The sequence below is a fragment of the Artibeus jamaicensis genome, unplaced genomic scaffold (genome assembly GCF_021234435.1).
Source record: "Artibeus jamaicensis isolate MK-2021 breed Jamaican fruit bat unplaced genomic scaffold, CSHL_Jam_final contig_466, whole genome shotgun sequence".
In the NCBI taxonomy this organism is placed as follows: domain Eukaryota; kingdom Metazoa; phylum Chordata; class Mammalia; order Chiroptera; family Phyllostomidae; genus Artibeus; species Artibeus jamaicensis.
Genome location: NW_026521844.1, coordinates 13,436,016 through 13,449,069, shown reverse-complemented (window position 1 = coordinate 13,449,069; position 13,054 = coordinate 13,436,016). Strand labels below are relative to the sequence as shown.

At 38.1% G+C, this 13,054-nt stretch overlaps 1 protein-coding gene across 3 annotated transcripts in view; it reads right to left on the bottom strand.

The window, feature by feature from the left end:
• Window positions 1-4,518: 4,518 nt before the first annotated feature.
• TM4SF18 (transmembrane 4 L six family member 18) overlaps window positions 4,519-13,054 on the bottom strand; it is a 28,986-nt gene continuing 20,450 nt past the window's right edge. For all 3 annotated transcript variants that reach the window (XM_053667269.1, XM_053667270.1, XM_053667271.1), the window contains exons 5-7: window positions 12,391-12,533; window positions 9,289-9,469; window positions 4,519-8,540 (exon numbers count right to left, since the gene is read on the bottom strand). In XM_053667269.1, coding sequence (XP_053523244.1) covers window positions 8,526-8,540; window positions 9,289-9,469; window positions 12,391-12,533 — 339 coding nt within the window. In that variant the 3' untranslated portion in view covers window positions 4,519-8,525. The remainder of the gene's footprint in view (window positions 8,541-9,288; window positions 9,470-12,390; window positions 12,534-13,054) is intronic.

Here is a 13,054-nt window from a genome sequence, read left to right as displayed (position 1 = left end):
GTGAATACATGCATACATGTATGCACACATGTCTATTTTTGTAGCTTGTGAGCAAAATGTGTCAGCGAACTAGGAGTCTGATATACCCAGCTCTTACCCACAGCATAACTAGTCTCTTCAATCTGAGAATACAGTTCTGGAAATGCTCCTTAAAGACTGACTCACTAGAGTGCAAACTTCTGCCCTTCCAGCTCTAGCTCTAGTCACAGTACTATTTCCACAGTTTCTGTCTCCCAGCCTGTGCTGCAGGCACAGGGCAGGCGATCCATCTGGGGTCCGCCACATCCCGGCTCATTTTCCGAGTGTGTGAAACACGAGTGAGGTTCAGTCAGCACTAAACTACATACTGGTGACCATTCTCATTAGTTTCTGGTTTCTTCTTTCTGAATTCCTTTTTTTTATACAAATTCAGAGATATATCTACAATTTTTCCTTACATCTCATTCTAATGTACTATAGATACTCTTGGATTCTGCTTTTTCATTTTTGTTTGTTTTTAAAAAAGAAAAAAACCATTTTGCTAGGGAACAGTTTTCTGAAAATCACAAACCTGCAGCATGTCAGCATTCAGACATTCATTGCTACAAGACGGAGCCAGCACATCCCAGGAAGCCTGAGGGGATGAGTGCCCTCACTGGGGACACCCTCTCAGTCCACATGATGACACATGCACATTTAAAGACAGAACTTAACACTCTTGAGGGAAGTGAAAATCTAAAAGGAAGGATAATTTCCCAAAATTATCTGGGAGGCTCAGCTGTGAGCCAAACCCATCAGAGTGCAAGGGCATCCTGGGTGCCCCTTTCTCAGTCACACCACCTCAGAAGTGACCGTCAGGGTGACAGGTGAGTGCCAGCACTCTGTCCCCAATGACCAGCCTGGTGGTCTTCCCCTGGAAATTTAGCCTTTGTCTACTTTTCCACCCATCAAATCTCTAAACCGCAGTTTTTCCAGTGGTTCTTGTGCCATCAGTTGCCTCTCCATTCTGCATTCTAAGTATCTTTTTGATTTGTATCTGCACAAAGTGTTCTCAAAATTATTTTCACAGAGACACTTCATGAACTTCTCCTTGAAGCATCCACATTCACTGAAGTGGCCCAGCAGTAAGCTGCCCTTGTGTGGGGTGTGCTGTGGCTGGAAGCTCTTGGCCCCAATGTACAGGGTGGCATAGAAGCCCTGAGTGTCCCGCTTTAAAAAGACTCTTACAATTTTTTTCATGAAAACAGAATCTTTTATTTTTCTATGACATTAATGATTTTAAAAAAGATTTCTTCATATTTTTTTCTCCAAGTTGGTCTCTATTTAAATTTGTTTTGGTTTCTATCTTTTGTGAAAGAAAGCTTTTATCAGATGTCTGAGAATCCTTATCTATCTGCTCATGATAATGACTGGATGAAAGAGCTGGTTGCAAACAGCATGTATGTATGTAGGGCTTATTGAATCTGAACTTTAATGTTGGGTGAACTGGGTAAGACATTTATTGAGGAATTGAGGAATTCAGACTATGACTATACTAATTTCCTATTGCTACTGTGACAAATAATCACAGACTTAGTAAATAAAACAACACAAATTTATTCTCTTACAGTTCTGGAAAGCAGAAGTTCAAAATCAATTTTACAGGACTACAATCAAGATTTTGGGAGGACTTGAGTTGATTCTGGAGGTTCTAGGCAAGAATCCACTTCCTGGACTCTTCCACCTTTACTGGCTACCTGCACTTACTTCATCATCAAAGCCAGCAGTCTAGCAGTTTCTCTCTTCTCTGATTTCTGCTTCTGTTTTTACATCTTCTCTCTCAGGCTAACACTCTTTCCTTCCCCCTTTTCATATCCTCACCCAAGGATACTGGTTTTAGAGAAAGAGGGAGGGGGAGAGAGAAACGTTGATGAAAAAAGAAGCATTGATCAGTTGCCTCTCGTTTGTGCCCTGACAGGTAATTAAATCCTCAGTCTTGTGGTGTAAGGGACAACACTTCAAGTCACTAAGCAACCTGGCAAGGGCACCTCCCTATTATAATAATCCTCTGTAATTAATTAGACTCACCTGCATAAACCAGAATACTCTTCCTATTTTAAGAAACTTAATTTAATCACAGCTCCATTTTAAGGTAACATAGTCACAGGCTCTAGGGATTAAGACAGGGCTATCTGGGGAGCCTACCATTTAGGCTATCGTGGGAAGCATTTAAGTTTCTCCTCTTTCACTGGTCATCCTCCCTAGAGAGAGGCTCCCACTCGGGTAAAACTCTGGCTGCCAGCATTCTGTGATCTGTGTGGGTTGGGAGGGTTTGGAAGCAAGTGTGCCTTATATTCGTCATTCGGCATGCAGAGTATCTTAATCCCTTTGGTTTTGGTACAGTATCTGTATCTTTGGTAAGTCTAGTTCCTTCTAACTCAGAGACCCTCTATTTTACCCCTTTCAGAGAATAAACTTTCAGATGTCTGTTATTTCCCAGGTGCATGGAGAGGAAAGGGAAATAGGGACCCAAATTTTCTTATCTTAGTGGTCTTTCTTTACTTCTAGTTTCAGTGATATCTAATACTATCCACTTGAGAGTCTCTAGAGGAGTAAATCTAGTCTTCTGAAGTGTAAATCCTGTTGGCTCTCAGCTTCCCCCACTGATTGATAGCTTGGGATTTTCATGTTTCTTGAGTTATTTGGGTAGGTTATGTCTCATGAGTAAGCTTCGTAACTTCCAAAATTTTATTGCTGTTGTCTCTTTCCCTTATATCCCCATATGTGTTGGTTTTTGTGAATTTAGTTGTGACTTTAGGCAGAAGTGAAAATAGATGTGTATGTGTGCATGTTTTTATATCAACCCCCAAAAACCATTTGATTTAAATTGGTTATGTTCTTTGGGTCAAGCATGAGTTGGTTCTGACTTGGATAGCCAGGTACCACATCCAGTAAAAAGATCTTAGTGGCCAGGTTGTATATTCTGCTTTTACCTCCCCAATTACACACATTCAAACTGACTCCTTATTTGCATTTGATATCTCAGTTCTTCCAGGACTGGAATCTTGTCCTTAATTCTCAGCTTCATCTCACAGCAGAAAGCAGAGCTGGCAGGAATCTTTCTGGAAATAAGAGGCTGTGGTTTTCATAACAAAATTGAATTGAATTGGCCCTGTGACTGTGGTTTTTCAGTGGATGTAAGTGTACCGACCAGAGGCTGGAGTTTTAGGAACCCGAGTGTGATGGCTATTAGGTTCACAGTCTCCGAGCATGTGGCCAAAGGAAGTGTTGGCCTCTCTTATACTTTATCTGGTCTAGAAATGCCTACCACTTATCTTTGCCTTCGTTCTCTCCCAAGACTTCTGACCCTAGGACCTTCCTCCACCTTCTTCCTTTTCTGTTGTATTTGTGACATTTCTAGGTCTCAGCCACCCCAAATCTGCTCCAACTGAACCTGGGTTCAGATTTTAAGTCACCCTGCTCCTAAGAGCTTTATAAGTACTAATTCAATCTTCACAGCAACTCTATTATTATTCCTATTTTACAGATTTGGAAACCTAGGCACAGAGAGGTTAAGTAAACTTTACCAGGATAACACAGCTAATAAGGCAGAGCTCAGATTTGAATCTAAGTAATTTGACTCCAAAATATATCTTTAAATATCACTATGTTATAAGACTGATAAATAAATCCCATCCATGTGCCAAACACCGTTGTCTGAGATTATATATATATATATATATACACATACTTGTGTGTATGTGTATGTATATGAGACAGTTAATCCTCATAGAAACCCTAGATCAAGCAAACAACCAAAAAGGAAAGTAGTGAAGATCTAAACAACAAAATTGACAACTTGACATAATGGATGCATATAGAAGCTTACACCCAGCATTTCAAGGAAACATACTTGTACATAGAACATTTACAAATATTAGCCATAAAAAGTATTAAAAATGTTCAAAGTATCAGTATCATATAGACCACATTCTTTGATCACAACTTAATTAAGTTATAAATAAATTAAAATGTAATAAAAACATATTTGGGGATTTTGAAGCACCTATGAAAACTCATAAATTATAAAGAAAAGTAGAAAATATTTATAACTGAATAATTGGAAAAATACAACATTTCAAAGTTTTTTTGATGTTAGCTAGGTAACAAATGCATAGTCTTAAGTGCTTATTAAAAAAAGAAAGGTTGAAAATTAATAATCTAGGCATTCAATTTAAGAAGTAAGGAAAACATACTGAGATAGAAGCAAGGAAAATGAGAGAAATAATAAATAAGTAAAAGAGCATATTGCATAAAATAGAAATCATTCTCAGTTAGGAGTAGCTGGCAATTCTCAGTCTCTCTGAAAATCAGAAAATGGAAAGAGTTCTTTCTAAAGTGGATAAGAAAAAGAGCTATCACACTCACATGTTATGTTTAGTTCTTTCCAAATTTTAGCTTCTTAAGTGAATTTTATAGAAAAGATGAGACAATATTTACTTTTTAAATGTTTATTTTTTCTAATTATTCAAGTAATACATTTTCAAGGAAGATTTGTAAAATATAGAAAAATGTAAAGAAATTTCATTACTAGGTGCTAATTATTAACTATCAACATTGAGGTATTTTTTTCAGTGTTTTTTTTCTGTGTATCTGAAGATTTGTACATGCCTACTTGTAATTACAAGGTTGTTTTAAAAAATTGGGCACAAGCTGCACATGTAGATTTGAATTGAACTCTTTTACTTAAAATTGCATCGGCATACGCTTTTTAAATACTAAATTTTTGAGTGGCTGTGTTTATATTTAAATTACTGACAGATATATGGTATTGCATTTGACTGTGCCCCTGTTTTTCCACATGTTTCCAGTTCTGTGGTGGAGTCATTTAGCTGACATCTATCCATGGCCCACTTGATGTAAGGTAACACATTGAATCTAAACATGGTTGAGACAGTCCTAATATGTCTGACAAACTGAGGGGTTGACCTGCCAGAAGTCTATTTACAAGAGGACTGTAAGAACTAAAGAAAGAGGGTACTGGACATATGAGCTTGTAGCCTTTGTAAAGTAATCAGATATTCTGTATGTTGGCTTCCTTCCTTATCTTTTAATTATTTTTCTGACAGCAGTTCCTGGATTGTTTCATTCTTGGCTTCCTAGTTCAGATTCTCAAACAAGAATGACTGTTAATAAACCAGGAAGTGAAAGACAAATACCATATGATCTCACCTTTAACAGGAACCTAAACAACAAAACAAACAAGCAAGCAAAATATAACCAAAGACACTGAAATTGAGAACAGGCTGACAGGGACCCAAGGGAAGAGTGGAGGGAATTTCAGGGGAAAAGGGGAAGGGTTTACAGGAACAAGTATAGAGGACACATGGACAAAAACTAAGGGGGGTGGAAATGGGAGGGAGGTGGGGAGCACTGAGGGGGTGGGCTGGGATGGGAGTAAATGACAGAAAACTGTACTTGCACAACAATTAAAATAAATTAAAAAAATTACAATGACCAGAAAGTTTGTCCAATTTGGCATTACCATTTGTAGAAGATAAATGATGTGGTATTTTGGTGATAACCTAGAGGTTTTGCTGAAATGAAGATACAAAAAAAACTTCTATGAAATAAATATATTATAATTTTTAAAAAAGAATGACTGTTAATCTTGTTTGGATATGTTTTACTCTTGGCTAAGCTAAGCAAGAGGCCACTAGGGTGACAATAGGCTGCCCATGGCTTGAGTACCTGTCCCAATTCTGTCATCTAGATCCGGGGCATGGGGTCACGTGGTGCACACATGGCATGCTTTCAAGGTGTGAACTTCAGCAAAAGTTGTGGGCTGGGCAGGCTCTCTTAATGAAGGCAGTAGGCTGAGCGGGCACCAAAGGGAGAGGCATTCTCCAGACTACTGGCTACTACTGCCCAGCTTTGGCACAGAGAAGGTGTTGGCAGAGCATTGCTGACACTGTCAATAAGGACAATGATGAGGAAATGGCAGAAGGGTTAAGATACAGTGGGCTTATAATGGAGAGAGGTATTCAACAGAGCAGCCACAATGAGCAGAAGGGGCTAATTCGAATATAGAACATAGAGTGTCTAGTATGCTCACTTTATGCTAGGCCCTTTGGGTGATAGGAAAATTTAAGACATGGCTGCTATTCTCAAGGAGACTATGGTAAGTATCGGCAGGAAAATTATCAGTGTTTTGCTTAATATGCTTTTAAAAAATAAATACAGGTAGTGATAACTCCCCATGACAATTATAATATCAACTGGTTAATGGTCACTTTGTCTAACCTATTGAACATGTCCTCAGCTGTTCATTATTTCATGGCTATCTCTTGTAGCCCATCACACTCATCACCAGGGAAGAGAAAATAAAGCCAAGAACTCAGGCTATACTACCCAAAACAATTTATAGATTCAATTCAATTCCTATTAAAGTGCCAATGACATATTTCACAGATACAGAACAAATATTTCAGAAATTTATGTGGAACCATAAATGATCCCAAATAGCTGCAGCAATTTTGAGAAAGAAGAAGAAAGTAGGTGGGATAACAGTACCTGATATCAAACTGTATTAGAAGGCTGCTGTAATCAAAACAGCCTGGTACTGGCATAAGCACAGGCACATAGATCAATGAACAGAACAGAGGACCCAGAAATAAACCCAAGCCTCTATGGTCAATTAATATTTCACAAAGGGGGAAGAAACATATAATAGAGTAAAAATAGCCTCTTCAACAGTGTTGAGAGATTTGGACAGCTTCATGCAAAAAAAATGAAACTCAATTACCAACTTACACCATCCACAAAAATAAATTCAAGGTGGATAAAAGACTTAAATATAAGTTGTGACACCATAAAAGTCCTAGAAGAAAATATCAACAGGAAAATCTCAGACATTCCATGCAGCAACATCTACACTGATATGTCCCCTAGACCAAGGGACATAAAGGAAAGAATTAACAAATGGTACCTCATCAAATTAAAAAACTTCTACATGGCCAAAGAAAACAGCATTAAAATGAAAAAAGAACCAACTATATGGGAAAACATATTTGCCAATGATACCTCAGACAAGGGTTTGGTCTCCAAAGTATGTAAAGAAACCACACAACTCCACTCCAGGGAGACAAACAGCCCAATTAAAAAATGGGCAAAAGACTTGAATGGACACTTCTCCAAGGAGAACATAAAGAGGGCCCAGGAACATATGAAACGATGCTCAGCATCACTAGCCATCAGAGAGATGCAAATTAAAACCATGATGAGATAATACTTTACACCAGTCAGAATAGACATCATAAACAAATCAACAAGTGTTGGAGAGGATGTGAAGAAAAGGGAACCCTAATGGACTGTTGGTGGGAAAGTAGACTGGTACAGTCACTGTGGAAAACAGTATGGAATTCCCTAAGAAAACTAAAAATGGAACTGCCTTTTGACCCAGCAATTCCACTGCTGGGATTATGTCCCAAGAACCATGAAACACCAAAAAGAAATTATGCACCCCAATGTTCATAGCAGCACAATCTATAATAGCCAAGTGCTAGAAGGAACTTAAGTGCCCATCAGTAAATGAGTGGATCAGAAAACTCTGGTACATTCACACCACGGAATACTACACAGCAGAGAAAAAGAAGAAGCTCCTACACTTCTTTCCTACCCTAATTATTTAAAAAAAAAAGAACTCAGCTAGGCTATATATATTTATGTAAAACTTCTTTGGCTTATCTCACTCACTGCTTTCCTCATTGAACATTGATTGAAGTGTTATCCTATGCCATTTACAGGTACTCAAGATTGGAAAAAGCATATGCTTCTTTAAAGGTTGGAAGATAACAGAATTTTTTAATGGTAAAAATATGAGTCAAAAAGTATTATCAAAAAGATTTTGACAATAAAACATAATAAAGAAAACTTGGGAAAATACAGAAATGTAGGAAGGGTCACCTATGACACAAATCAATCACAATTGACATTTTGTGTAAATACTTCTAGATTTAGTTTTTTTCCTCTGTTTTGATTACTAGGTGTTTTGTTTGTTTACTTGTTTTAGAAGGTTATGCTTATACTATAAACATAAACTTGTAATCTGCTACTTCAATTAGCACTATTCATAATCTTTAAAACATTATTTGTAATTACCATATAATATTACAATGAGTGTACCACACTTTATTTAACCTTTTCTATAACCTTCAAATTTTTAGGTACTTCTAATTTTCCAGATTATTAAATAACCTTGAAATGTATACATTAGAATAAGTTTTACTTTGTATTCTTCTTTATTTCCAGAGGTATAGAAATAAATAAGAAATAGACTTGTTTAATCAAAGTATATAAACATTCTAAAGATCATGATACATATTGCTTAAAAAATTCTAAATGAAAGTGTGGCATAATTTGCACTTCCAGGGAGGACTGTAAATTTCACAAATGGCTGTAATAAACACCAAATGGAGAAAACATCATTTGAGTATTGCCCTCAACCCTAAATATGAGACTTTGATAGATGACCATAACTTGATAATGGAAAACATTCTTGTCCTTATTCAAATGATTCCAGGCTATAAAAAAAGAAAAACCAAAATGAGTCGAGTAGTAAAGTAGACTTGATTAATGATTCATAGTCCAGGTAGCAAATTAAACTTATAGTTCATATTTAAAACATGATGCACTAGGAAAAACCTATTTGATACCACTATGAAAGGAATTATCTGATATATGTTGTTAAACACACAAGATATCTCAATAATGATTTCTCTTCACTCTGGATTTGCTGGGTAGGTTTAGCAGTTTTAACCATAACTGAAACATTAATATTTCAGCAGATGATCCAGAGATAGTTCTCATGGATAAAGACATGTTTCAGTTCTTAAAAACTACTCACTAGTGAATCAGTATAAAAAAGGATTATTGGCTAAATGGAACATCTTTCAAAAAATAGGGTGATATTTTGAGCCTTTGATTATTTTATGAACAGGAAAATTCTCAATAAATGCATATATTTATTTTAGGTCTGGGTTAAAGCTATGCAGAGCACTAAGATGTTGCTCATGGAAAACACTGGGCTGTTTTCATCACACAATATGGAATTCAGATTTTACAATTCCATTGATTCAATCCATATAGACAAATGAACAGATGCACTGGAACATTGGGAAAAAGTAGAGATATTAGAGGTTAAGTAAAGATGAGGGCAGTAGGAATGGAAAGAAAATGATGGAATTCTAAAAGCCTTTTAAGAAAACTCTTTGAATCCTGGGCAGTGGGGATAGAATGGAGGAGGTACAGGTGCCAGTGGGGGTCTGTTACCTGGATGATGACTGAATAAGTTCCACACAGTATCTTGGATAACTGAATGACTACTCTGATGAGGCAGACGATCACCTGAAGCCCACTGAGTGCTATAAGAATGGAAAACAAAATAATGTTCCATTCCACTACATGTGCAGGCTCAAGACACTGAATCCATATGGTGGAATCTGTAAGGAAACTGAGAAAGAGGAGGGATATGGTCAACAAGGCCCAACAAGGCCAAATCTACATATTTGGTCCAAGGCTGAAGGTTACAGTTATTTATATGTCTGGGACACAAATATATATGATTGAAATACACAATATTAAATATTAATTCATTCATTAAAAATTATTCAGTACATATATTGAACATATAGTATGCATAACACCAGGTTGTGCTGGTTGTAAACATGGCGCCTGCCACACAGGCAAGTTCTAATTCAATCAAGAAGGAAGACACACACTGAAGAGTTCAACAGCAATGAAAGGCAGCACATGTCATACCAAGAGAGGTAAAACTGATGTTTTTTTGAAGCCTAGAAGTTAGCCTGGACTCTGAGGGACAGGGTTGAGCTCGTGCTGGATACAGAATCACACAGGTGGCAAAGGAGCAAAGAGAAATTCCGCTAGATATTCCTGGACTGTGTCCCAGAGCTCTTTGGAACAGTGATTCCCAAACTTGAGCTTACATCAGGATTGTGGAGGGTTTGTGAAAATGCAGATTGCTGAACTCTGCTGCAGAGTTCTCGATTCAGAGGCTCTGGATGGGGCTCAAGACTTTGCATTTGTAAGCTCCCAGGTGATGGTGAGCCTGCTGGTCTGGGATCCAGAGTGTGAGGAATGCTTTTTTAGAATGTTGTTGTACTGTACCTTTTAAGAAGATTTAGATTGTGGGTGGGGATGCATAAGGTTTGATCAGTTTACTTTAGCACAGAATTGTGAGAATTCAACTACCCCCAAGATAATTTTAAAGCCACACTGAATCGACCTGACATTTGCTCACTTGCAGGTCTATGGTGACCATTACCACTTCTTCTAAGGACGGCATTCTTTCTGTTCAACTAAATCAAGATGGAAAACTACTTTTATTTTTAAAAATTCCCTATTTTTTTCCCCTACAGAAACAATCAAACCCATATACAGGGCAGACTTGTCTCTAAATATATTGTCAATAGGAAGACAATTTTTCTTAATGTAGCAATTCAGGCAACTTGGGTACCAGACAAGTGGTTCTGGGCATCAATACTTGTGGCAGAAAGGGGTGAATTCTGTATTTTTGTCACTACCACCCCCCATGACCTTTCCTCTTTGTTTTTCTCTCTCCCCACTCCATTTCTTTTTTATTTTCTTCCTTTAACTCTCTTTCCTACTCTCTATGCTCCAGGACACTCAGAGGCACTTTGAGAATTTCTTGGTATTGCCAATGGCCCTTAGGTCTCAAGAGGTAACAAGCACTGAATGTGAAGTCAGAATTCCCAGATCTGTAGGATCTTGGGCAAGGGACACTAAAATTGTGACCTCTAGACTCTTATCTGAACAATGAACTTAAAATATATAACCCTAAGGTTATTGTGAGAGTTACGTAAAAATGCCCTAGAACCTGTAAAGCACGGTGCAGATTTAATTTCTTGTTACCATTCCCCTATACCTATTTCATGTGCCCTTATATGCCTCAGTCTTAGCCACCAGGGAAGCTAACCTTTTCAAAATCCCTACTCTAGACTGTTGCTAATACATGGTCTGCACAGATTATCCAACAGGTTAAAACAAGAAGACAGGCAGGCTTTCTATTTTTCTCCCAGACTATGGTACTATTTATTCTTTTAAACAATGGAGAATCATAAGCACACTAGCAGGATTTGCAAGGAGTAGAGAAGCCAGAAATGGGTGAATGCAAATATCAAGGGCAACTTTAAAGGCATAATAGAGAGGCAAGCAGGCTGCCTGAGAGTCTCACATAGAAAATGGAGGCTTCTTTGGTTTTGGAGTGGGGAAAAGTTCAGGAGCTAACGACATAAAAAAAGGATGTTTTTGCACTGAGTGGGACTTTCTACATTAGAATCCCATTTCCTGAAGCCCTTTAATCCCACGGGATTGTTTCCTCTAAGTGCTCAGAAAGTCCTGGGGTTGGTTTCTAGGTTGTCCTGGCCTGAAGGAGAGCTCTGGACATAGCACCTTGTGCAACCTTCAGAATGAAGGTGCTTAGAAGCAGCTCTGCCATCCAGGTGTAGGTGAGCCTGTAAGACCTCAAACAGTGTGGGTCTGGAACATAAAACTAGTCATGGGAGTTGAGAAGAAAATGTAACTTCCCAAGGAAATGATACAGACACCCTCTCATTTTATTCCATTAGAATTCTGAACACAGGATGAGACGGGGGATTCAACAGCCCTCTCCTGTATCTCTGTCTGGGCTCTGTGACCTTTTCACTTCCTCTGCAGATACTGGGAGGGCAAAAAGCCCAGCACAATGCCAGTGTGAGGCATTCTGTGATCTAGGATTGGGTCTTTCAATACCTGAGTGAACTACCATTCCAGCCTTTCGAGCAGCCTTTAAGATTCTTCTTTAGTGTGCGCTAGATGAGCTCCTGGCTCCTTCTACACACTGCTGCATGTCTCTGGATCTCAGACTGCGCATTGCTACTCGCCCTGCCTAGTTCTATCTCTGTGTAGCCCCTGCGGATACAGCCCTGGGTGGCACTTTCCAAGGGCACTGTGATTCTCTCTCAGCTGAGCCCTTCTATATCTGTAATACACCACATGTCCAACCTGACCACAAAATAAGAATGACCTCCCAGAACCACTCAAGCCCCGGGCTCCAGCAGTTGCCAGACCACAATAACCATGAAGCCCTGTTTTCAAGTATGGGAGAAACACATCTTTCATTTGGATATCTCCATGACAGCCTCAAAACTGTGAATGCATGTGGCATTAAAAGACTAGAGAAAAAATATCTAAACAAAGATTTGTATGGAAACATATTGATCTGGAGATTAGTAAACAAATAGAAAAGTTCTACATTAAATTAGCTGCATGGAACCCCAGAGTGATCATGGAAAATGAACAAGAGCATGCAGTCAGGTATTTCTCACCTCCTTAATTTGGGAAATTTTTCCTTACCGTCCTGCAGTGCCTTCAAAGGCATATTCCCAGCCATTGAGGGTGCGGCAGTACGGGCCTTGGACAAGGCCCAAAGCTGATATGGCCAGGCAGTATCCAGAGAAAGCAATTCCAAGGGCAGAAAAGATCATTGACAGCAGTGTCTAAGTTAAACACAGAAGGAGGTTAGTGCCATAGAATGAGATAAGGGGATATTGTGGATAAATGATCAGATAGGTACCTTCCCTTCTCATTCAAGGCCACTTTATATAATAACAAATGTTCAGATAAAATTGGGAACATTTAATCCAAACTCACCTACTCTTAAAAATATGTTTTTAAATGACTTTTTGTTTGTCATTCCCCAGAGAGAATTAGTTAATTTGCTAAATTTCTTCCTTTTTTCTGGAATTTTGACATTAAAACAATGATCACCTCATACATAATACATTGAATGGATATGATCGATTAGTATATACTTATTTATTGAAGGTGTTATTTTCTAGCTAGGGTATTCTCTAAGAATCATAAGCTATGGTCCCTGCTTTTCTCTTATATAAATGATACTTTAGTATCTTCACATATAAGAATATGAGGAAAATATCAGCTGATCATATTTATATTTAGGTAAGGATGGGATTGATGAGAAGGGGAGTGTTTTTATTTAAACAGAGAGGATGAGCAA